The sequence below is a fragment of the Benincasa hispida genome, chromosome 9 (genome assembly GCF_009727055.1).
Source record: "Benincasa hispida cultivar B227 chromosome 9, ASM972705v1, whole genome shotgun sequence".
NCBI classification, from domain to species: Eukaryota; Viridiplantae; Streptophyta; class Magnoliopsida; order Cucurbitales; family Cucurbitaceae; genus Benincasa; species Benincasa hispida.
In genome coordinates, this window is record NC_052357.1 from 22,596,172 (window position 1) to 22,621,080 (window position 24,909).

The following is a 24,909-nucleotide window of genomic DNA, read 5'->3' on the forward strand; positions in this document are numbered from 1 at the left end:
GAGGAACAATCGATATGGGTTTGTTTTATTCAAATAAATCAAATTTTGATCTAGTTGGTTATACAGATTCTTGATATTTATCTGGTCCATATAAAACTAGATCTCAAACAGGTTATCTGTTTACGTGTAGAGGAATTGCTATATCATGGCGATCGGTGAAACAAACTATAATGGCCACTTTCTCAAATCATGCTGAAATTCTTGCAATTCACGAGGCTAGTCGAGAATGTTTATGGCTAAAGTCAATGACTCAACACATTTGTGAAACGTGTGACTTGTGACTTGTCTTCTAATAAAAACCTTCCAACAATATTATACAAAGACAACACAGCTTGCATAGCCCAAATCAAATGAGGATATATCAAAGGAGATAGAACAAAGCATATTTCACGAAGTTTTTCTATACTCATGATCTTGAAGAAAATGGTGATATCACTATACAACAAATTTGTTCGAAGGATAACCTGACAAACTTATTTAAAAAGGTATTACCAACCATAACTTTTGAAACATTGGTGCACAATAATGGAATGCGGCGACTCAGAGATCTTAAGTAATGTTTTCATGAGGGGAGTAATTATATTGTATTTTTTTAGGAGTATGTATTATATGAAATATATACTATTTTTCCTTCACTAGGGTTTTTCCATTGGGTTTATCCTAATAAGGTTTTAACGAGACCTATTTCAAAATATGAGCATCTAAGGGGGAGTATTATGAATATTATAATAGAAAATAGATGTCTATTGTTTAGTGTCCCAAAGGCCATGTGTCACTATTTATGTTGTCCATGTACCATGTAGTTATTCATGCTTTGTGTCCAGGTAAGTCCACATCCTACTTGCCACTTTGCCTATAAATAGTGGCATTTGGTGGATCTTAAGAACACACCTACATTGGTGATAATTCCACTTCCACCAATTTCCATATTATCCAATTTCATGATTTTGGTTATTTTATAGTTTAGTTATTTTATTTTATAATTTTAGTTTTTATTTACTTATTTATTATTGGTATATAACAATATTATTATATTATATTTTTCATATTCGTATTCCTGTTATGCTCCTCAATTTTCATAATAGAAGGTTATTAGTTTTTAGGTTAATGTATATATATGGTTTGACTTTGCCTAATTTACATGTAAGAAAAAAATTTTAATTTAAAATTTGCCACCAACATGTTTTTTCAAAAAAAATAATAATAATAAAAAATAATGTCTCAGCACAATATGATTGTCTCTTAATTATCGTCGAAGTGGATTTGAAAATTTTTATGCTCCTTAATAATCATTAAATATGAATTTGAAATATTCTCTCATATAACAAATGGTGCAAAATTATCATCGACAGTGAAAACTCTTCAAATAGTTAGTTGTCTTGTTGGGGCATTAAATTACCACCCACAAGTCAAATTTCTACTAATATTTACTCGTGTTCATAGGTTCTACTTTTACATCAACATAAAAGGTGAATCAACATTTTTATTATATTGTAAGAAAGTTAACGAAACATTAAAAAAAAAAAGGAAACAAAATGTCATTAATGTGAGTATAATATAAGTAACAAGTATTTTTACATATTTATAAAGTGTAAAAAGTTTGGGCTCGTCTGGAGTTACTAGAGAAAAAAGTGTCTTTCAAAATAACTATTTTTATTTAAACTATTTTGATAAAAAAAAATTATTTAAAAATGATCGTTGGAAGGTTTTCAAAACCTATTTTGGGTGATTGTTAAATACTTTAATTTTTTTCAAAATAACTTATTTTCAAAATTAAAGTTAATCCAAGCACACCTTTTATTTATTTTTAAAAAATTTATTTATTAATTTAAATATATTTTTTGATTTTTTTTTTTATAACTTTTATAATTTTTTTTCCAGATAATATCCATTGACCGACATATTATCAATGTTGCGGAAAATTTTGAGCCTTGGGTGACAAAAGTGATCCAATCCAAAAGCCACTAAATCATAAAAAAAAAAAAAAAAGAAAAAGAAATCGAAGCTGAACTACAATCCAAGATTGAACTAGGCCTATAGAAAAGAAGGATTTGGACTTGGTCGAGGCTAGCCCCGACCCAAAATGCATGCTCTTGGCTCAAAGAATTAGGAGGAGTTGGCCCGACTCAACTTTCTAACCTAGATTCGAGAAGGATTAAAAATCTTAAGTCAACTCTTATATAAATATGTATCATTGTGATTCAAAGAAAATAATTTCTATCTAACTCTCAATAACATAAGTTTACTAGCTCTATCACTATCTATCGTAGTATGTAGTAAACATCAAGACAAAATTTATTCAAACCGAATACTTACATAAAAATCGATATTTCCCATCAACATTTTACCATCTAAACCTCGATTGATTGACACTTGCTACAATTGGCAAAAAAACCTATTGGTTCTTCTTTTTTCATGATATTTTATTGATTTCCCTAATACTCAAACAAATACAAGAATATATATTCTAGAAAAATCCATTATTCAAGTCCTACTATTAATGACAATTAAGGACACAATTAAGGTAATAAAATATATAATTAAGTATTCCTATAATTGAGGAATACATGGAAGAATTATTATATCACTCCACCTAGCATGCAAGTCAATGATGCCTAACTTGTCCAGTAGAAGTTCAAATTGCTTTTTTTCCAAAGATTTGATAAAAATATCCGCCAATTGAGTTTTCATTGGAATATAAGATGGTGAAATAAGACCATCCTGCATCATATCTCGAACGAAATGACAATCAACTTGAATGTATTTGACGCGCTCATGAAACAATGGATTTTGTGCCATATGCAATGTAGATTGACTATCACAGAAAAGAAGGATCGCCTATGAAAGATGAACACCTAGACTCATAAGTAAACCCTTCAACCATTTTAATTCACATGTAATCGAAGCCATAGAACGATATTCGGCCTTGGCAGAAGAGGGAGCTATCGTATGTTGTTTCTTGGTCTTCCATGAAATTGGTGAATTGCCCTAAAACCCAAACCAACTAGTGAGGGATCGTTTGGTAAGAGGATATACTACACAATCCGATTCACACCAATCAGTCAGAGTCAATTAACTGTCTAAACGTAATAGGATTCCTTGACTTGGAGATTTCTTCAAATAATGGACAACTAGTAATGCAACATCCCAATGATCTTGTCTAGGTTCTTGTATAAATTGAGATAAAACATGAACCGTGTAAGCTAAGTTAGGACACGTAGCTGCCAAATAAATTAGACGCCCAACCAATCGACGATAAGGCTCCGGATCCATGAGACAATATCCTTGGGCACTCGCTAACTTATGGTTCTGCTCAATGGGAAAAGAAATTGGTTTAGAGCTCAATAATCCAGCCTCTGACATGATATCAAGAGCGTATTTTCTCTGGCACAAAAACAGATCTGAAGTGCTTTTAGCAACCTCAATACCAATAAAGTATTTAAGCACACCGAGATCCTTCATATGAAAACACTTGCTTAAATCTGCTTTGAAACTTGTCATCACAGCAGAATCATTGCCACAAATTATCAAATCATCAACATACACTAAAACATTGAGTTGGACGGGTCCTTTAGTGTAAGTAAATAATGAATAACCAAAGTAGGACTGAAGAAAACCATACCCCTTCAAGGCTGACACAAGCTTTGCGAACCAACAACTAGGGGCTTGACGTAAACCATTTAGTGATTTATGTAGACGAGAAACCATAGTAAAATTCTCAGAAGTAAAGCCTGAGGGGAGTTTCATATATACTTCTCATCTAAGTCACCATGAAGAAATGCATTATGAACATCCGTTTGATGCAACTCCCAATTCTTTGACGTTGCTACGGCTAAAAAAGTTCAAACCATCACCATTTTTGCAATTGGAGCAAACATTTCATTATAGTCAATCCCTTCAACTTGATAATTCCCAAAAATAACTAATCTCACCTTGAATCACTCAATAATACCATAAGAGTGGTACCCATTTACTGGCAAGAGCTTTCTTATTAGAAGGTAGTTTTTCCATCGTCTAAGTGTCATTATCTTCTGTTGGGTAAAAAATTAACTTTGTTTTTAAAAGGAAAAAACTAAAGGGAACTAACCTTTGGTTGAGAATCTCACATTGGTAGATTTTGGCAAGATTAGTTAGTATGTGGTGTTTATCACTAAGCATCCTCTCGCTATACTGTTCGCCTATTGACTCACCTCCATTCAACAGTGAAGTCAATGTCTTGTCTGACGTAAAGCCAAAGACACCCAGGACTTTCATTCTGTTTTTGTACTCCAACCTTGGGCTATGGGTTTGAGCCCCAAAGGGTACAGACGTTTTGGAGAGAGTGAGAAGATAGACCAATATAGGTTCGGTGGACGTCTCACAGGCGCGCTGTCCATTCGATCGGACGGGTGGGTGGGTAGGTGTGACGAGGCAAGCGTGTGTGTGATTATTTTTTTCATTATTATTATTTTATTTTTGTTATTTAGTTATTAAAAAGAAAAAAAAATTGGTTCTTCCATGCCTACGTCTTCCAACCGTCTGACTTTCGTGCGCACGTTTAGAGGCTAAATCCGTTTCCCTCTCGCAGCAGTTTAGCTCTAAAGGTCTATAAAAGGCGTGTCTTTCAGCAGTTCAGAGCACAAAAATTCATTCTCATTCTCCATCCCACTCCTCTGTTTGTTTCTTTCCCTGTTTTTTTTTCCGAGCATTCAGTCAGAAAAATGTGTGTTCTGGTCAGTAATGGTGCATTTCCAATCGAGTTTTTTTGGGCTATTTTATCTTGGGGACGACGTGGCAGTAATTCCATACCTACTTGCACACTTCAACATAATCGCGAAACGTCTTAAAGAGAGCGAGTTCCACGACTCAGCCTATAACGAAATTTTGTTTTGTAGGTTCCGTTCCAGATCGTTGCTGCTATCCTGAGGGTGTTGCCGTTTCCAACATCTTCTAAAGCACAACTTCCTGCTCACATTGCAGTACGCCCTTTAGCATCTTTTACAGCCATTAGATATAGCTACAAGAAAATCTCGGTGTTGTACTGAAAATTTATGACAACTAACATAATGTGCCAATAGGAAATAGCGTACCTGAGGAAGCGTGATAATGTGGAGAGGGTGAGGGGAGAGATGGACTTATTTTTATAGTTGTATATAGTACATAGTCTTGCAATTTTACTAAGGGAATTTTCGTTCTTAACCCACAACCCAATTGTTCCCATTAACACTAGTACCAATAATAACCTCACCAACCCCTTGGGTGGACAGGGAGGTAGTTTCCACATGAGAAGAGTCTGATGCAGGTAACTGGGGTTCGATAGAGTCAGTTATGATCGGTAATAAATCAACAAAGACATCCTCACCTGTTATTTCATCATTCCCCACAGCATCAAGTGATAATTGAGAAGAATCATTACCCATCACATGAATATTTTTCCATTCAATAATGAAAGAAAGAAAAATATTTTCGTAGAACTTGATATCCTGTGACACAAAAAACTCCTTTTTCTCAAGATCAAATAAAGTCCAACCCTTTTTGCCAAATGGGTATCCCACAAAAACACTTTTAAGACTTCTTAGCAAACTTGTCACCTTTAGCTTGTTGATTTTGAGTGAAAGATAAACATCCAATAGTTCGTAAGTCACTAAATAAGGGAACACAACCAAAAAGAATCTCGTAAGGAGTTTTGTTGAAGATAACACTAAATGGAGTCTGATTTATTAGATGAGTTTGTGGCCAAAATACATTCACCCCAAAAATAGATTGTCAATCCTCCTTGAAACCTTAAAGCACGAGGAACATTCGAAATACCTTATGTTTGCATTCCACCTTTCCATTTTGTTTATTGTTTTCAAAATATTTTTTCATGCATTTAAACTCATTTCCATTATCACTGCGATTAAGTTTCACCTTTTGAGAAAATTGTCTATCAATCATGGCAATAAATGACATAAACATTTGAAATACTTCCTTTTTATCAATCAATCAACGAACCCATATGATACGAGAATAATCATCCACCAAAGTAAAAAAAAATAATGAACACCACAACAAGATGGTTCATCATAAAGATCCCATAAATCATAGTGAATTAACTCAGATATTCGAGTAGATTTAGTTTGACTTAAAAGAGAAACTATTGCGATAATGTTTAGCCCGATGAGAGACTTCACAACCTTTATTCAAATGACCTTTAGAATTATGTAGAAAGGGGAGCAACTTCACTACATTTTTAGAAGGATGTCCTAAGTGAAGATGTCACAACTCCAAGGATGGCAAACTCAAAAAATGAAACTGCTTGTACTTTGACACTTTTCGGAAGATAGTAAAGTCCATCCCATCTCACTCGTCCAATCACCTCTCTCGAATGTTGGTCCTATATGGCACATAAGTTAGGAATTAAATTCTACAATACAATGGAGATCATTATTTAATTGCGAAACTAAAATCAAGTTGCATTATAATTGAGGAACAAAGAGAAAGTTATGAAGTATTATATGGTTCGTTAGTCTCACAACACCCTCTTTAATGGCCACAACCGATTTACCACTCGGAAGATCCACTATACAAGATGGAACTGCTTGAACATCCAATAAACAAGATTCATTATTGGTAACATGATGGGAACACTCGGTATCAATTATCCATTCACTCATGTCAAACGGAGAATTTGTATCACTTTTCGCTGTCAGGATAGGGTTGGTTTGCACTGCTAATCAAGCCTTGTTACTATTGGTCATGATGGATCAATTTTGGTATGATACCATCTTAAATCACTAGTTATCCAAAAACTTAAACTAATAAATAAAGATAAATTTAATTATATATCATTCAAACCACTCAAATTAGAATTTGTTTAAAACTCGAAAAGAAATAGAAAATGTGAGGAAATGGAAAGAGACCAAAATAGAAAGTTAAAACTCATAAAGCACTTCTTTTAAGAGCTCGGAGACAAAGTCCAGACTTAAACAAACTTTTATTTAACACGAGAAACGAAGAGTTGTTAATCGTCCACACCGCACCTAACCATTTCGTCCATAATCCACTACCAAAATCGAGTCATTATCCAATTCCCATACGAAATTCAACTGATGAACTGATATTTTCTTCTTCTTCTTCTTCTTCTTCTTCTTCACACAATCTCCATCTTTCTCACCACACAGGTTAGATTTTCTTCCCCCTCTTCCTCCTTGCTTGTTATATGCATGACTTTTGATATTCGTCAGCTCATTGAATTGAATTGAACTTGTATGAATAAATTCATTTTCTAGAGTCAAGAATGTCAATCTAGGGGATGAATTATGGATATTTGTATATTACCCATTTGCATATTATTGAAGTTAGCCATTGGGATTTGGGAATATGGGTTATTTTTATGGGACCTGATTGAGCTTTAATTTTGTTTTTTCCAATAAAATTTCCAGCAATTTATTTGTAAATCATTTGGGTTTTCTTTTTTCTGGGTTGTGGAACGTTTGGTTGGTAGGAAACCAATTATGGAATGAAGTTGGGGTTCAGATGAAGGTTAATCTGAAGTTTTACGAGTGTGGCAATCAACATATTACAGGGTGTTCTTGAACTAAAATGTATGGTATTCCAAGCTGGGCCATCATTGGTGACATGGGTTATGCTTTGAGTAGGCTGGAGATTGGTTCCGACTGTGATGGTGACATGAGAGTCAATGGAGCGGGTGAAGGTCAAGTGTCCGATAAACCTTTGAATAATTTAGATGATGAAATTGCGCAGCTCACTAGAATGAAATCAGGACCTAGTGCACATTTAAGTCAAGTACTGCCTGGGAAGCGGGAGGTATTTGTTTCCCCTGTAAAAATGTTGGCAGGTCGAGAATGCAACTACTCAGGAAAGGGAAGGTTCTCAGCTGGAGATTGTTGTCACGTTTTAGGCAGATATTTGCCTGTTAATGGTCCATGGCTTGTGGACCAAATGACCAGCCGCGCCTATGTCTCACAGTTTTCATCAGATGGTTCCCTATTCATTGCAGGATTTCAGGTACAACCCTTGTATAAAATGTGATTATGTGAAACCTCTTTGTAGTTTCCGATGAACTCAATCAGTATGGAGAACAAAATTTCGCTTTGCAGTTCTCTCTTTCTCTATCTCTTTATGTGTTAGATGATGTGGTATTAAATTTGTCTTTACCCACCAGCTTAAATTTTTGAGTCAATCAGTGATTTAACATTAAGTTTTTTCATATCTATCCCTTCCCATTTTAAGTCCTTAAAACTGCGTTAAATCATAAATGTGCCTAATCCTTGTACTGTCTTTATGTTCACTGTTGAAAAATTGGCTCGTGGGAGATTATTAATTTGTACTGTAACTATTAACTCATTACGAGGACATTTGTTGGCAGGGAAGCCACATTAGAATATATAATGTGGATAGTGGGTGGAAAGTTCAAAAGAACATTCTTGCAAAAAGTTTGCGGTGGACGATTACTGATACATCACTTTCTCCTGACCAGCGTTTCCTTGTAAGTGCATACTTGAGAAATTATACGTGCATTAAGCTTCTAGGTTTCTGTTTCTGTGGCACTCTGACATTATAGAATAGCTTGTTGGTTATTTATCTTCTCTATTTATCTGACATTTCTGGGGAATACTCAGTAATTATATAATAGTAATATGTTACATGTCTTAATTAGTAGACTATTATGCTTGAATTATGAAATAGCTTAGTAGAAAATCTTCCTGTATATCTTTACATGTTACTGTTTGGTTGCTAAGGTTTTTGTTTATTTTACTTGGTTAAATTTGATTAATTACAATTGAACCTGTCTGTTAAATAAATCATGTTCAAGATGACGGTATTTTGGTAATTCTTAATTGGGTTGAAAATCTTGTTTCTTAACCATACACTGGAACCCCATTGAAGGATCCTGTGCACAGACAACTTCCAAATTATAGTATCGTAATCATGATGGAGTAGCGTTCTTTTGCAGTTCAAATTATTTGTTAATATTATTTAAAGGGAATCTGTTCCTGATTATATTCTTTTTCAGTGTATTTTTCAGAAAATGCTCTACATTTTAAGAATGGTATCCTTGTTGTACTTGGGTGAGACATAGTAATTTTATCACTCAGCTCGACATTTTAAGAATGTAGTTCCACCTTTGAGATATAATGGGAACTACTCTTATGTGATGCTTGGTGTACTTACTTTTGTAATAGAGTTCAGTTATATGAGTGGATGATATCTGAATGTGGAGAGAATATAGCTTTGCCTTTGAATTATCTGATTTATTGACCTTGTGTTTAAGGTCTATGCCAGCATGTCACCGATCATCCACCTTGTTAATGTGACATCTGCTGAAACGGAGTCTCTTGCAAATATTACGGTATGGGTTTTGCTAAAATTTGAATTTCAGTTGACCATACTATTTAATGAAATATAGAATTTTGATGTTAAATTCATATTATGTAATGACATAGATTCTTGGCCGACCTTTTGTTTTATTGATTGTGATTCTCCTTAGTTTGGCTGTTTAGCTAATGTACATTGGAAAGTTTGGAAGTATCTTAACTACAAAAAGAAGAAAAAAGCAAAAGCCTACTTTAGTTGTTGCCTTTTGATATCTCTCAATTATCCGATACCTTATTGAACTCTTATATTCTTAAGAACTATTGGAAAATTTTAAACGTGCAGTTGTATTGGCAATGTAATTATATGGATGGCAAGTCTATGGTGCTTGTACCAAGCCTAATCGGTCAACTAATCTTGCGACATGTTAGTTGCTTGTACAAGTATAAATTGTTAGATGTCATAAAATGGAACATAGGGAGCATGTTGCCTCATGGTACAGTCATTTAGCTATGTTATAGAACTATGGAAATTCAAGACTCATAGTTTTGGCCAGAACTCAGCCATCCTCCTACCTTTCTGGCTCTTGAAATTTCCTCCTTGAGAAGGTTACAAATAGTATGTTTTAAACTAGTTGACTAAGATTATTCGAAATCTGGATTTTTCGTTTGTCATATTGAGTACCCCTTTTCTCTATATTAATTTTCTTTCTTCACTTTTGTATTACAAATGATGCAGGAGGTTCATGAGGGATTGGATTTCTGTGCACATGGTGATGGAAGAGATTCTTTTGGAATCTTCTCTGTGAAATTTTCAACAGATGGACGAGAACTTGTTGCTGGAAGTAGCGATGATTCTATATATGTCTATGATCTTGAAACTAATAAGCTTTCCCTTCGAATTTTGGCTCACAGAGTAATGTTTCTTCATCATTTTCTAGTATTTACCCAATATGCTTCATATGCCTGTAGAGTTTTCTTTCCCAATATTTTTCTTTATTGTAAAGAGAAAAAAAGGAAAAGAACTTTTGACAATTTAAAGATTCAAACCATTACTTTTCTTGTATTCATAAGAACCTGTGATATCAAATTGTTAGGGGAAAAAAAGTGAAAAGCAAGGCAGAAGATTGGTTTGTTCTCACTTGCTCTTTGAATTATCTAATTTTTGGCTGTATTGTTTAAGATACATGTATTGCGAGTTTTCTAAAGTCAACCTGATAGGCTACCTGGCCTCAAAATTATGCAGAAAAGTTATTATCTTGCAAATAGCTGTGAGACTTGAGTTACCTAAGTTCTATATTTCAACTACTGAACAATTACAAGGCTCTTTTTTACAAGATGACATCAATTACAGAGCAGCAGCTGAAAGTCCTTTTTCCATTTACTACTAGACAGTTAAAGAAGAAAATTTCCTGGTTTCCCCTAGCGAAGAAATGGCTTTGAAAATCTATTTCTTAGTCATTGCTTTCATAATTGAACAAATTGGATAAAATCATAAAATCTGCTACAAGACTGTGAATCAAAATATTATGGAGTGATGGCTAAAACATAGCTTGTAATGGCTGGTTGTGAGATGATTTGATGATTGGTGATATAGCTGACAGTCTTCATCCCACCTGTCAACATTCTGTGTGTATTCTGAATATCCAATTCCGTATTCATGTAATTTTCCAAATTATTTTGGTCTCTTTGTTACATGGTTAGAAACATGCTTATGATGGAAACTTAGTGTGTATTCACGGAGTATTTTTTTTGGAATAGTTTCCAAAAGCTGTTTTTTATTTTAAATCTTGTTGTAAAAAAGTATATTGTTATTCTTGCCTTTCCTTTCCATTCCATTTTTATCTGTTTTAAAGCATTCTTAACTATTTCCCCCTACAACTACTGACCTTATGTAGCCTGCAAGATGTACTAACATAACATTTTATAGGCCATGACCTTTCTGAAGACGACAAATAATTGGTAACTTCATGAGGATTCTTATCGGTTAATATATTAACTCTCTTTCTCTCGCACCTAGCCTCTTAGTCATCTTGCATTTTGTTTTGAAAAATATGATCTTCTACTTTACTTGTACTAAATATACCTGTGGAAGAATATTTGCATATGATGTACCTGCCAAGGTTTTTGTTTATTTTTTTTGGAATAGTTTCCAAAAGCTGTTTTTTATTTTAAATCTTGTTGTAAAAAAGTATATTTTTATTCTTGTCCATTCCATTTTTATCTATTTTAAAGCATTCTTAACTATTTCCCCCAACAACTACTGACCTTATGTGGCCTGCAAGATGTACTAACATAATATTTTATAGGCTATGACCTTTCTGAAGACGACAAATAATTGGTAACTTCACGAGGATTCTTACCGGTTAATATATTAACTCTCTTTCTCTCGCACCTAGCCTCTCCTAGTCATCTTGTATTTTGTTCTGAAAAATATGATCTTCTACTTTACTTGTACTAAATATACCTGTGGAAGAATCTTTGCATATGATGTACCTGCCGAGGTTTTTGTTTATTGTTTAATAATAAATTTCCTTGGCATTCTAAGTTTTCTCTTTTTGGGTGCACAGTCTGATGTGAATACTGTGTGTTTCGCTGATGAAAGTGGCCATCTTGTTTATTCTGGAAGTGATGATACTTTCTGTAAGGTACAGACCCCTGCAACTTTGAGGTTACTTTGCTATTTTTGTCAAAGATTTACCACTTTAGTTTAGAAGGAAGTTTAAGAGTGTTTTGCAACGTCAGTTTTCCCGAAACTTAGGAATTAGTTGAACTGAATGGCTTTAATCACCTAAGGCAACTTTTCTAATCCTGAAAGTGTGCGGGCTCAAGGATTGTATGTTTGAGAAATTTGTTCTTTTCCAAGGATTAAAAGGATAGATATATTATTATAGGTGTGGGACAGACGCTGCTTTATATCTAAAGGGAAGGCTGCAGGGATTCTAGAAGGACATGTAGAAGGTATCACATTCATTGATAGTCGTGGGGATGGTCGATATTTAATTTCCAATGGTAAAGACCAGACCATCAAACTTTGGGATATCAGAAAGATGTCCAACAATGCTACTAAGTATGTACTGTTTCGATACTCTCTAAATATACACTCTATATTTATGCCTTTTCTTATTACTCATTATGGATTTTTACTTCCCATCTGATGGTAAGAAACTGAGCTTAATTTCATGATGTTAAAAAAAAAAAAACATTAGTTACCTTCTAGCTCCCTTGAATCTCTAAATATTGATGATCTCGACAAAGAAGCTATTATGAATTAAATGCTCAAATGATGGTGAGTTAAAAGAATCTTAAAACATAATTTCATATTAATTTCTTCTGGACTTTCTTTTAAGTAAATTACTATTATTTTAATCTTTGTTGTGTAGATTTTTTTCCAAACGATAGAATTTCTTTAATCTCTTTCCTTTTTTCTTTTCGTTTAGCAAAAAACAGTTGATATTGGATAGCTTTCAGAATTTCAAGTATATATAAAATATATGATTGTTAAGAAGTTGGGCTAAAAAACTGTTTCTTTTTTTTTTAAAAGAAGTCTTTTTGGGAAAGCTGTCGGTTAAACACCTCTTGGTGGTGCAAATGTTATAGCGATTTCTTTTGTAATTTCCCTATTTCTTTGATTATTTTGGATTAGCAAGCTTTATATAATTAGCTCCGTGGGTGGGAGCATCCTCATCCCGCAGCCCTTAGGTTGTCAATTGCCTTTTTTTGGCTTTTAATCATATTGTTGTTGAAGAAATATGGCAAGATAGCTCTCTTTTTTTAAAGACAGGAAGTATAGTTTCTTTCTTAAAAGGGAAAATCTTTTCATTGATGAACAACCCTCCTTTTCTGTTCCAGCTACAATAGGCCTATAAACTATGATTGGGACTACAGATGGATGGATTATCCACCCCATGCAAAAAATTTGATGCATCCACGTGATCGATCCGTTGCTACATACAAGGGTCATTCAGTCCTGCGAACACTTATTCGTTGTTATTTCTCTCCAGAATATAGGTGAGCTTTTGTGGTTGCAACTGCATGTTTATACTTTTAAGATAGTTTTGACTAATAGTTTGGGAATTCATAAAAGTGAGTTCCTTTGTCTGCCTTGCGTAGTATGACTGAGAGACATGATCTATTTGCTCTGCTACATGAAAATATTACCTGTGAAGTTTTTATGCTATTTAAGCTTTGTTTCAAGGGAAGTAGCTAACCTGGATTAATTTCATCTGTTATTGGCTTCATTTCTCTACTTTGCTTGGTTTTCAATAAACCTTATTTTATTGTGAATTCAAATTTCTATTTATCATGTTAGATACATTGAAGATGGTTAACAGTTGAGACTATCTATATTTTGATTCTGTGTCGATTTTTCATCATTGCAGCACCGGTCAGAAGTACATCTACACTGGGTCTCACAATTCTTGTGTTTATATCTATGATTTGGTAAGTCACTTGACATTTGTTTATATGCACATCTTATTTTCACGTGAGGTTTTAAGTTGAAGTTGGAGCCTGGGAATCATTAAATTTATAGCTCTGATCCTCCTTAATAAGACAAAATCAGAATATTAGTTCGATGACACACACATGGAAACATTAATTTTTATTATTACTAATGTGCAAATGTAAAAGAACATGTTAGGAGTGCCATGGCAGGTAATTCTTAAGAATATTGTTAGATAGCATAATAGTAATTAGCTAAAGGGTTTGTTGGTACTAGGTAGGAGGGAGTTGGTTATACATGGAAGAAGTGGGTGGAGAGGAAGATGGGCAATTTTTTAATAGTTTTCGGGAGAATTCTAGTAATAGATAAACATGGAGTTTTATCTCAAAACCAATTGGCAATAGGAAGAGTAACTCGTATATCGCATAAAAATTGTGAAACATCTCCAGTTCTTCAATGTGAGATTCTCAACATGTCCCAAAATTGTGTTTCTTTGAGTTCAACATTTTTAGATCGGATTCTATTTTTTTCACTGAATCCCAATTGAGATTCATGGGTTCTGATACTATATTAGAGAAACATGAGGTTTCATTTCACACCCAATTGGCATGATAGATTTCTTTTTCCTTTTGAACACAATATTATAAATAGATAGACGTGGGGTTCCATTTCACAACCAATTGACAATAGGAAGAGCAACTCATGTACCATATAAAGATTGTGAAGTCTCTCTATTTTTTCAATGTGAGATCCTCACCGTGCTCTTCAAGATGGTGCCTCTTTAGGTTCACCATTCTTGGATTGGATCCCAATATTTTTGAGACTGAATCCTTGTTGGGGCTTTATGGGCTTTGATGCCATAATAGTTAACATGGAGTTCCATCTTAAAACTAATTGGTAATGGGAGGATAGCCATCTTGATGTAGATTAAGAATCTTGGAGAATTCTTAAAGGAAAAGTATTATTCATTTGTTGTTTTCCTACATGAGGGAAAAGACTTCTATTTATAGAGTGTATACAAGTAGGGGTCGAAATAAACTTAAAATATTATCCAATCATACAATTAACTCCATTGTTCTTACATCGTTCTACCCTTCCAGAAAGAAAACACGTCTCCGAGTTTTAAAAAGAAAAAAGAAAATGAAACAATTAAGAAATAAAATAAACTTGTTCAACAGGGTATGGCCAAACCAACCTCCTACATCTTGAACAAAAATATTATGAAAAAAGGTCCAAAACATAAAATTTCCCTCAAGTTCATTAAGTCTTTTCTTCATCATACGGAGCATCTTTGGCCAACTTTGAATTGGCCGTTTTCCAACCATTCAGCTATTATTTTGCACTTGGTCCCACCAAGCCGAAGCACCATTTTGAAATTTAAAAGGAAACGAATATGACCTTTCTATCTTCGGGTGTTCTCATGTAGTCCAAGGTCTTTACATTCTTAACCCAATCCAAAAAAATTCAATGTTCATTCGGCCATTGTAACAAGGAAAATCAATTTTCATTATGTAATTCAAATCATGGTGCTAGATTGCCGATTCACATTTTGGTTTTGCCAATCTTGATAGTCTTGGAAAGATTCTTGGCCATTATGGCTAATCGGTGGGTGATGTTATTGACCAATATGATAAGGTGGATAAGTTTCTTGAAAATGGAGATATTGAATTTGATGAAAAAGTAGAAGAGAAAAGAGAAAAGGGCACACACAAATTTACGTGGAAAACCCTAGGACAGGGAGAAAAAATCACGATATAGAATTTTCTTATTAGAACTGATACACAGAGGCTATAAATATAAATAGAAAAGTAGGAAACCCTAGAGTACAGTAAAAAGACAAAAATGCCCCTAGGGTTCGAACCCTACTTTCAATACTGCCCCTCAAGTTAGGGTGTAGATATCAGTGAGGCCCAACTTGCTAACACAAGAGTCAAAGTTCTGTCTGGGAAGCCCTTTTGTAAGAACATCTGCTATCTCTTGATTGAACGAAATGTAGGGAATACAGATGTTGCTACTGTCAAGTCTCTCCTTGATGAAATGTTTATCAATTTCCACATGTTTTGTTCTGTCATGCTGCATTGGGTTATTTGCGATGCTTATTGCGGCTTTATTATCACAATAAAGTTTCATCGGATGATCACTATCTTGACTGAGATCAGTTAGGACATTTTTCAGCTAAATTTCTTCATATATCCCTAGGCTCATGGTCCTGTATTTTGCCTCGACATTGCTTCTGGCAACAACACCTTGCTTCTTACTCCTCCAAGTAACAAGGTTACCCCACACGAAGGTACAATACCCAGATGTTGACTTTTTGTCTACCATAGAACTTGCCCAATCAGCATCCGTGTATGCCTCAATGCACTGTTTGTCAGACTTCCAGAACATCAACCCTTTACTAGGAGAGGTTTTCAAATATCTCAGGATGTGCTCTACCGCTCTCATATGTTCTTCGTAGGGAGCTTGCATAAACTGCTTGATTGCACTGACAGCATAAGATATGTTTGGTCTGGTATGAGAAAGATAGATCAATTTTCCAACAAGCCGCTGATATCTTTCCTTGTTGACTGGAACACTATTATTCAAGTTACTGAGTTTAGCATTAGCTTCCACAGGGGTATCAATTGGTTTACAACCCGTCATACCTGTCTCCTTAAGTAAATCGAGAGTATATTTTTGTTGAGAAGTTGAAATCCCCTCTTTTGACCGAGAAAGTACCTCAATTTTCCGTGATCCTTAATTTCAAATTCCTCAGCCATTTTTCTCTTCAGCCTGGCAATTTTTGAAGCATCATCACCTGATATAACAATGTCTGCCACATACACAATAAGAACTGCAATTTTCCCTGATACTGATTTCTTCGTAAAGAGGGTGTGATCTGAATGTCCGCAACTGTACCCTTGTGATTTTACGAAGGCAGTGAATCTACCAAACCAGGCTCTTGGAGACCGTTTCAACCCATACAAGGATTTACTCAGTTTGCATACTTGGTGATTAAATTGTTTCTCGAACCCTGGGGGAGCACTCATGTAGACTTCTTCTTCCAATTTCCCATTAAGAAAGACATTCTTCACATCAAACTGGTGGAGAGGTCAGTCTTTGTTAATTGCAACTGAGAGAAGAACACGGACAATATTTAACTTCGCTATTGGGGAGAAAGTCTCGGAGCAATCTATTTCGAAGGTCTAAGTAAAGCCTCTGGCAACCAATCTTGCCTTGTACCTGTCAATCGTTCAATCAGGTTGTATTTAACGGTAAACACCCATTTGCACCCAACTGCCTTGTGTTCCCTTGGAAGAGTGACCCGTTCCCAAGTGTTATTTTTCTCAAGCGCCCCCATTTCCTCCATAACTGCAGTTTTCCATTCAGGAATCTCCATCGCTGCATGTATACTACTTGGTATCGTAACTGTGTCCAGGCTCGTAGTAAGGACCTTGAACTCGAAAGATAAGTTACTGTAAGATAAGTAACTTTGTAGTGGATACCTCGTGTAGGATCTCGTACCTTTTCTCAAGGCAATGGGGAAGATCAAGAGAGGCATCATGGCTTTTTTTCCCTTTTGATTCTCTACTAGATTCAGCCTCCTGCTCATGAGTCTTATCTTTTGAGGGATCTCTTTCGCCTTCAAGAGTGTTATTTGCTGGAATGGGTTTTTCAAAACTGTCATCACTTGCATCTACGTGCTCGTCACAGACAACGTCCTTGGTACAATTGTTGGTACTATCACAATTTTCTCTGTCTTACTTACATCATCTTTAACACAAACATCATTTTCAACACAAATGTTACTATCATCAGGGGTAGGAATACTAGTATCTGGAACTAATGCTGGGTTTGACTCATGGACTGGAGACGAAAAGGTGACAGGCGGTACTATTTCTTTTCTAAGATTCTTTCTATAGTATGTGATCCATGGGACTTGTTCAGTAGGAAGAATGGGTTCATTGACACTTATGACAGGTTCAGAAAAAACGCTCCCGCTCCCAAGTTCAGGTAATACTAACGAACTAGGACTCCAATTAGTCTCTTCACTCGTACTCTCCCCTTGAAGATGACTAATGGGGAAGAGGGGTTGATCTTTGAAGAAAGTAACATTCATTGAAACAAAATATTTTTGTGAGGAAGATGGTAACATTTGTACCCATGCTGATGAAGAGGATACCCCACAAATACGCATTTCTGAGCAGGGGGTAAACTTGGTACGATTAGGACCATGGGTATGAACAAAGACAACACACTCAAACACCCGAAGCGGGACATTAGGGATAAGGCGATTATTGGGGTTGGACTCCTTGAAACATTCCAGGGGGGTTTGAAATTTTAAGACCCGGGAAGGCATCCGGTTTATCAAATGAGCTGCTGTTAAAACAACATCTCCCCATAAATAGGATAGAAGGGAGGTTGACAACGTAAGGGAGCGAGCAACCTCGACTAGGTGACAGTTTTTTCATTCAGCTATCCCAATTTGTTGGAGAGTATATGCACACGAACTCTGATGGATAATTCCCTTAGAGACTAAAAATTTCTGAAAAGAATTATTGAAAAATTTCCGACCATTATCATTTCGAAGAATAGCGATCTTTGTGTTAAACTGGGTTTCTACAGTAGTGTAGAACAGTTGGAAAACCAACGAGATTTCAAACTTATCGGTGAGAAGGAAAACCCAAGTTAGCCTAGTATGGTCATCAATGAAGGTTACAAACCAGCGTTTGCCTGTAGCGGTCGTAACAGGTGAGGGATCCCAAACATCGCTATGGAAGAGGGTGAACGGCTTGGAAGGGTTATAATGCTGAGAGCTCAATGAGACACAAGGTTGTTTAGCCCGAATACAAACATCACAAGTCAAGGTAGAGATATTAACATTGTGAAATAGATAGGGAAATAAATATTTCATATAATGAAAACTAGGATGTCCGAGACGATAATGCCATAAAATGTAATCAGTTTCAGAAGTAGAAAAACATGATGAAAGTAAACTAGTCCTATCACATATCCTAGAAGAGGCATCTTCAGTGAGAAAATAGAGCCCCCTATCATGTCGGGCAGTGCCAATCGTCGTCCCCAAGTCTAGATCCTGAAAAACAACAGCATCAGGTGAGAAAGTAACTCGACATTTCAAATCTCTTGTAATCTTGCTAACAGATAAAAGATTATAAGAAATTTTAGGAACATGCAACACATCATGTAGAGTTAAATCCTCAAATGGTGAAAGGCGGCCTTTCCCGGCTACAGGAGCAAAAGATCCATCAGTAATTCTGATTCGCTCATTTCCAGTACTTGGATGGTAAGAAATAAACTAGTTGGAGGAGCCAGTTAAGTGATCTGTAGCTCCTGAATCTAGAATTCACGGCTTGCTACCATTTATACTAACAATACCGAAGGATTGAATTGTACCTGATTGGACAATCGCGTTCACTCCCATAACATTAGAGTTATTCTAGCTAGTCTCCTGATTTTGAGGTTGAGGACCTCCATTTGCTGATTCACTTACCCGTACTCGACCCGAACTTGACTGACGCCGTTTACCATTAGGTGGACGACCATGCAGCTTCCAACACTGGTCTTTGGTGTGCCAGGGCTTCTTGGAGTATTCACGAGAATAGCTATCTATTGCTGAACATACTCGTTTTGCTGTTTAATCTGAAGTTGGAGTTGGGTAAATTGGTCTTGGATTGTACTGCCTTGACCTCGAGGGTAGTGGGATGACGACTCCCCAACTTCAAATCTGCTACCCACGGGAACTTTTTGATCAAGACTGCCATCCAAGCTCGATTGGAATGGAGGCACGGTACGGTTGGGATCAACGGACGTTGGTTAGGATTGGGTACATACGGCAGCTGGGATCAAGGTGCTGTGGCTGGAATCGGTTGGGTTATGGTCAAGGAGATCCATGCGCGTGCGACTTAAACCGGTCTAGAGAACTTTGACAGGTTGAATGCCAGACGGATCGGGTTGGGATCCTTTGATCGACTGGCATCTGCTCGTGGGCGGCTCGACACGACGTTGGAAGCCGCTGACCGCTTGACTTTCGTTCGTCCGAGTCGCGTCGTGATCTCCGATCGTCTGAGGCGCGCTGCTAGGGTTCGTCCGGTAGTCGTCCCAATTGTCCGATCGTCGAGGGTGTGGCTGGTTGCCGTCCCAATCGGCTGGCTGATCTTCGGGTTGGGCTGCTCCAATCGGCTGATGAAGATGGGGTAGGAACTTCTAGAAATACCTTTCTATAGCATTCTGTACAACAGTGGCTATGTCGGTGGTTGTGGTGCCAGATGACACTTGTGATTCTTCTATTTGATTTTTCTTACTGGTGGTCAGGGTTTCATCTCCATGCTCCGATACCATGATGAAAAAGTAAAAGAGCAAAGAGAAAAGGACACGCACAAATTTACGTGGAAAACCCTAGAACAGAGAGAAAAAACCACTATATAGAATTTTCTTATTAGAACTTATTGAAAAATAAAGGGTAGAAGAAAGAAAACCGAATTTACATGGAAAATTCTAGGTCAGGGAGAAAAAAACCACGATAGAGAATTTTTATTAGTTTCGATACATCTCACACAGTACCCAACTACAGATATAAATAGCCACAAGTCAGAAACCCTAAAACTGTAGACACTAAGTAAAAGACAAAAATGCCCTTAGGGCTAAAACAACATTTTTCAACATTCCTCTCAAGTTGGGGTGTAGATATCAATAAGACCCAACTTGCTAACACAGGTGTCGAAAAACTGTCTTGGTAATCTTTTGGTGAGAACATCAATAATCTGTTGACTCAATGGAACATAGGGAATACAGATACTACCACTGTCCAGTTTCTCTTTGATGAAGTGCCGGTCAATCTCCACATGTTTGGTTCTATCGTATTGGACATGATTGTTGGTGATATTAATAACAACCTTATTATCGCAGTAAAGTTTCGCGGGACCATGGCTTTCCTGATGAAGATCCGTCAGAACCTTTTTCAACCAAATTTCTTCACAAATTCCTAAGTTTGTAGCTCTGTATTAAGCTTCGGCGCTACTTCTAGCAACAACACCTTGCTTCTTACTCCGTCAAGTAACCAAATTTCCCCACACAAACGTACAGTATCTCGAAGTGGACTTTCTATTTGTAACAGAACCTGCCCCAATCTGAGTCTGTGTAGGCCTCAATATATCTTTTGTCATGTTTTCTGAACACCAAGCCTTTTCCAGAAGTAGACTTCAAATATCTCAGAATCCGTGTAACAGCCTCCATGTGTCTCTCATAAGGAGCCTGCATAAATTGACTGACCAAACTGACTGCATATGATATATCAGGTTTGGTATGTGAAAGATAAATCAATTTCCCCACAAGACGTTGATACCTTTCCTTGTTTACGAGGACATCTTCGATAGACTCTACTAGATTGCTATTAACTTCCACAGGCATATCTGCAAGTTTACACCCAGTCATTCTTGTTTCTTTCCACAAGTCCAGAGTATACTTCCTCTGAGAAATGGAGATCCCTTCTTTTGATTTTGCTACTTCCATCCCAAGAAAATATCTCAAATTGCCAAGATCTTTGATCTCAAACTCATCTGCCATCCTCTGTTTCAACTTGTCAATCTCAGTTGAATCGTTGCCTGACAAGATGATATCATCAACATAGACGATTAGAACAACCACCTTCCCTGATGTCAATCTCTTAATGAACAAGGTATAATCAGAATGCCCTTGAACAAACCCCTGGGACTTAATGAAAGTAGTGAATCTATCGAACCAAGCTCTAGGAGACTACTTTAGGCCATATAGAGATTTCTTTAATTTGCAAACTCGATTATCAAACTGTGCTTCAAAACCTGGAGGCAGGTTCATATAGACCTCTTCTTCTAACTCACCATTCAAAAAAGCATTCTTTACATCCAGTTGATGTAAGGGCCAGTCTTTGTTAACAGCAACTGAGAGAAGAACTTGAATCGTGTTAAGTTTTGCCACTAGAGAGAAGGTTTCTGAGTAATCCACCTCATATGTCTGAGTAAACCCTTCTGCAACCAGTCTGGCCTTGTATCAATCGAGAGTCCCATCAGATTTATACTTGACAGTGAATACCCAATTGCACCCGATGGTTTTATGACCTTTAGGAAGAACGACCAGATCCCAAGTTCTATTTGTTTCAAGTGCACGCATTTCCTCCATAATCGCGGCTCACCATTTAGGAACTTCCATGGCCTTATGCACATTGCTTGGTATCATCACAGTATCCAAGTTGGTAGTAAAGGCCTTAAATCTTGAAGATAAATTAATGTAGGATAAGAAGTTTTTCATAGAATGTTTGGTACAGGATCTAGTACCTTTCCATAAGGCAATTGGCAAATCAAGGGTAGCATCATACTCACCAGTTTTTTCTACCATCTGTACTAGACTGTTGCACGTTTTCAGTTTTCTGTATATCACCTGATAACTCATTATCACCACCAATCTTAACTTCGTCAGAGTTCATTACATCACCTTCCACCACATCAGCCCCAACACACTCATTACCATCGGGAACAGAGGTACCTTGAGTTAGTTCCGGTTCTAACTCTTGGACAACTTCCGGTGGAGCAATAGGAGGAACTATTTTCTTTCTAAGATTCTTTCTGTAGTAGGTTATCCAGGGCACCTGTTTCGTAGGAAGGACAGGGTCATTTGTTTCAGGGATAGGCACAGGAAGAAGATCTACAGGAACAGAATAGGTGGATGTGTTAGCCTTTTAACTAGAGGACTCCCCTTAAAGAGGACTAATAGGAAAAAAGGGTTTGTCCTTGAGAAAAGTGGCGTCCATGGTGACAAAGTACTTTCGAGAGGAAGGTTGAAAACACTTATCGCCCCATTGATGAAGGGGATACCTAACAAACACACACTCTGGTGAGGACCATGATTATGAACAAAGACGGTACATCCAAACACCCTAAGGGGAACATCCGGGAAAAGATGAGTGGACGAAAATGACTCTTTAAAACACTTGAGGGGTGTTTGGAATTTAAGTACACGGGAGGGCATTCAATTGATGAGATTAGCTGCAGTAAGTACAACATCCCCTAATAAATACGAAGGTAAGGGCGCAGGGATTATGAGAGATCGGGCTACTTCAATGAGGTGGCGGTTTTTCTGCTCAGCCACCTCATTCTGTTGAAGGGTATAAGCACAGGAATTCTGATGGACGATGCCCTTTGAAGTCAAAAACTCACGAAGGGACTGATTAACAAACTTCCATCCATTGTCACTTTGAAGAATGACGATTTTAGTATTGAACTGAGTTTCAACAGTAGTGTAAAATTATTGGAACACCAACGTCACTTCAGATTTGTCAGTAAGGAGAAACACCCATGTAAGACGGGTGTGATCGTCAATAAAGGTGACAAACCACCATTTACTGGACACAGTCGTGACATTAGACAGACCCCAAACATCACTACGTATCAAATGGAAAGATTGTGAAGGTTTATAAGGTTGAGAAGTAAAAGAGACCCTGGGCGGCTTTGCACGAATACAAACATTGCAAAATAAAGAAGACACATTCACATTACGAAATAAATGGGGAAACAAGTATTTCATATATCGAAAGCTTAGGTGTCCAAGATGAAAGTGCCATAATAAATAGTCGGTTTCAGAAACAGTAAGAGATGATAACAAGCTAGTCCTAGACAAACTTCAAGAAGAAGCATCATCAGAAAGGAAATAGAGCCCCCTATTATGCCAGCAGTGCCAATCGTCTTCCTCAGCTCAAGTCCCGAAACAAAACATCATCTGGTGAGAAAACAACACTGCAGTTCAAATCTCTGGTTATTTTACTTATCGATAGAAAATTGTAAGAGATCTTCGGCACATGCAAAACATTATGTAAAACCAATCCCTGAACCGGAGACAAGTGACCTTTCCTAGCAATGGGAGCAAAGAACTCATCTACAATTCGTATTCTCTCATTTCCAGTGCTTCGATAATAGGAGATGAATTGATCAGATGATCCAATTAAGTGATCGGTTGCTCCCGAGTCAAGAATCCAGGATTCATCCCCTTCAATAAAGAAATTAAAGGACTGAAGAGTACCTGATTGAACAATATTGTTGGTCCCAACCGTACTTGGATCAATAGAACTAGTCACCTGGGAAGCGCCATCAACAACTTCACTAACGAGGGCTCAGCTGGACTTAGACTTATCATTCGAGGACGCCGCTTGCCATTTGATGGACCATCGTGTAATTTCCAGTATTGGTCCTTTGTGTGCCATGGTTTCTTACAGTGCTCACAAACTGGAGGAGATTTTCCATTCTGCTTGTCATTCTCGGATCCAGAGGACTTGACCCCAAGCGCAACAGAGTCCAAAGTAGAAGCAACTGTATCATTCATAACGTTTGTTCTATCCTCTTCTAATCTGACTTCTGAGCACACCTCCATAAGGAACGACATCGGTCTCTGTCCCAAAATCCGGCTTCGGACAGTGTCAAATCTCGAGTTCAAGTTAGCTAGGAAATCATAGACACTGCCAGCTTTCTCAATCTTCGAATACTGGATTCCGTCAACGGGACAATTCCAAACAACTTCACGACAAGGTTCATTTCTTGTCACAATAGTGACAGTTTATTGAAATAGGACGTTACATCCATGGTCCCTTGCTTGCACTCATGTACTTATTTCCGCAACATATAAAGTCGTGAAACATTCTGTCTTTTTTAATACAGTTTTTGGATAGCTTCCCAAATATTCTGAGCAGACGCTGAATAGAACAGAGGCTTTCCAATCTAAGGTTCCATGTTGTTTATCAGAATTGAGCGGAGGAGGGAATCCTCCCCCTTCCATATACGCTCCTGAGGGTCCCTAGGGTTCGGTCTTGGTATCTCCCTAGTCAGATATCCAAACTTCGTCCCTCGAGGACCATTCTAACAGATTGAGACAGAGAGTGGACCATTGAATCTTCAACATCAGTCAGCTAATTTGCAGCAACAGATTTATGCTCTCGGAGGCAGCCTTTAGATCCACGGCAAGTCATCCAACTGATTCCCATCCAATACTTGTATTCTGGCCTTCCGTTATGCTCGGAAACCCTGGTAACTGCTTACCCTACTTTACCTATTTACGAAATATATTTTTTTTTATATCTGTGTTCTGTGGGAAACTCTGTAGGGATAAACCATTGGAGGAAAACTTAACACCCAGAATCATTTCTCCTAG

At 36.9% G+C, this 24,909-nt stretch overlaps 1 protein-coding gene across 3 annotated transcripts in view; it reads left to right on the forward strand.

Annotated features, from left to right (window-relative positions):
* Positions 1-6,942: 6,942 nt before the first annotated feature.
* LOC120085563 (LEC14B homolog) overlaps positions 6,943-24,909 on the forward strand; it is a 27,210-nt gene continuing 9,243 nt past the window's right edge. Inside the window, exons 1-9 of one of the 3 annotated variants that reach the window (XM_039041599.1) lie at positions 6,943-7,142; positions 7,547-7,989; positions 8,351-8,470; positions 9,257-9,334; positions 10,036-10,212; positions 11,867-11,944; positions 12,191-12,366; positions 13,149-13,307; positions 13,679-13,739. In XM_039041599.1, the coding sequence (XP_038897527.1) occupies positions 7,564-7,989; positions 8,351-8,470; positions 9,257-9,334; positions 10,036-10,212; positions 11,867-11,944; positions 12,191-12,366; positions 13,149-13,307; positions 13,679-13,739 (1,275 nt within the window). In that variant the 5' untranslated portion in view covers positions 6,943-7,142; positions 7,547-7,563. Of the gene's footprint in view, positions 7,143-7,465; positions 7,990-8,350; positions 8,471-9,256; positions 9,335-10,035; positions 10,213-11,866; positions 11,945-12,190; positions 12,367-13,148; positions 13,308-13,678; positions 13,740-24,909 lie in introns of all 3 variants that reach the window. The other 2 variants (XM_039041601.1, XM_039041598.1) reach the window with 2 other exon arrangements.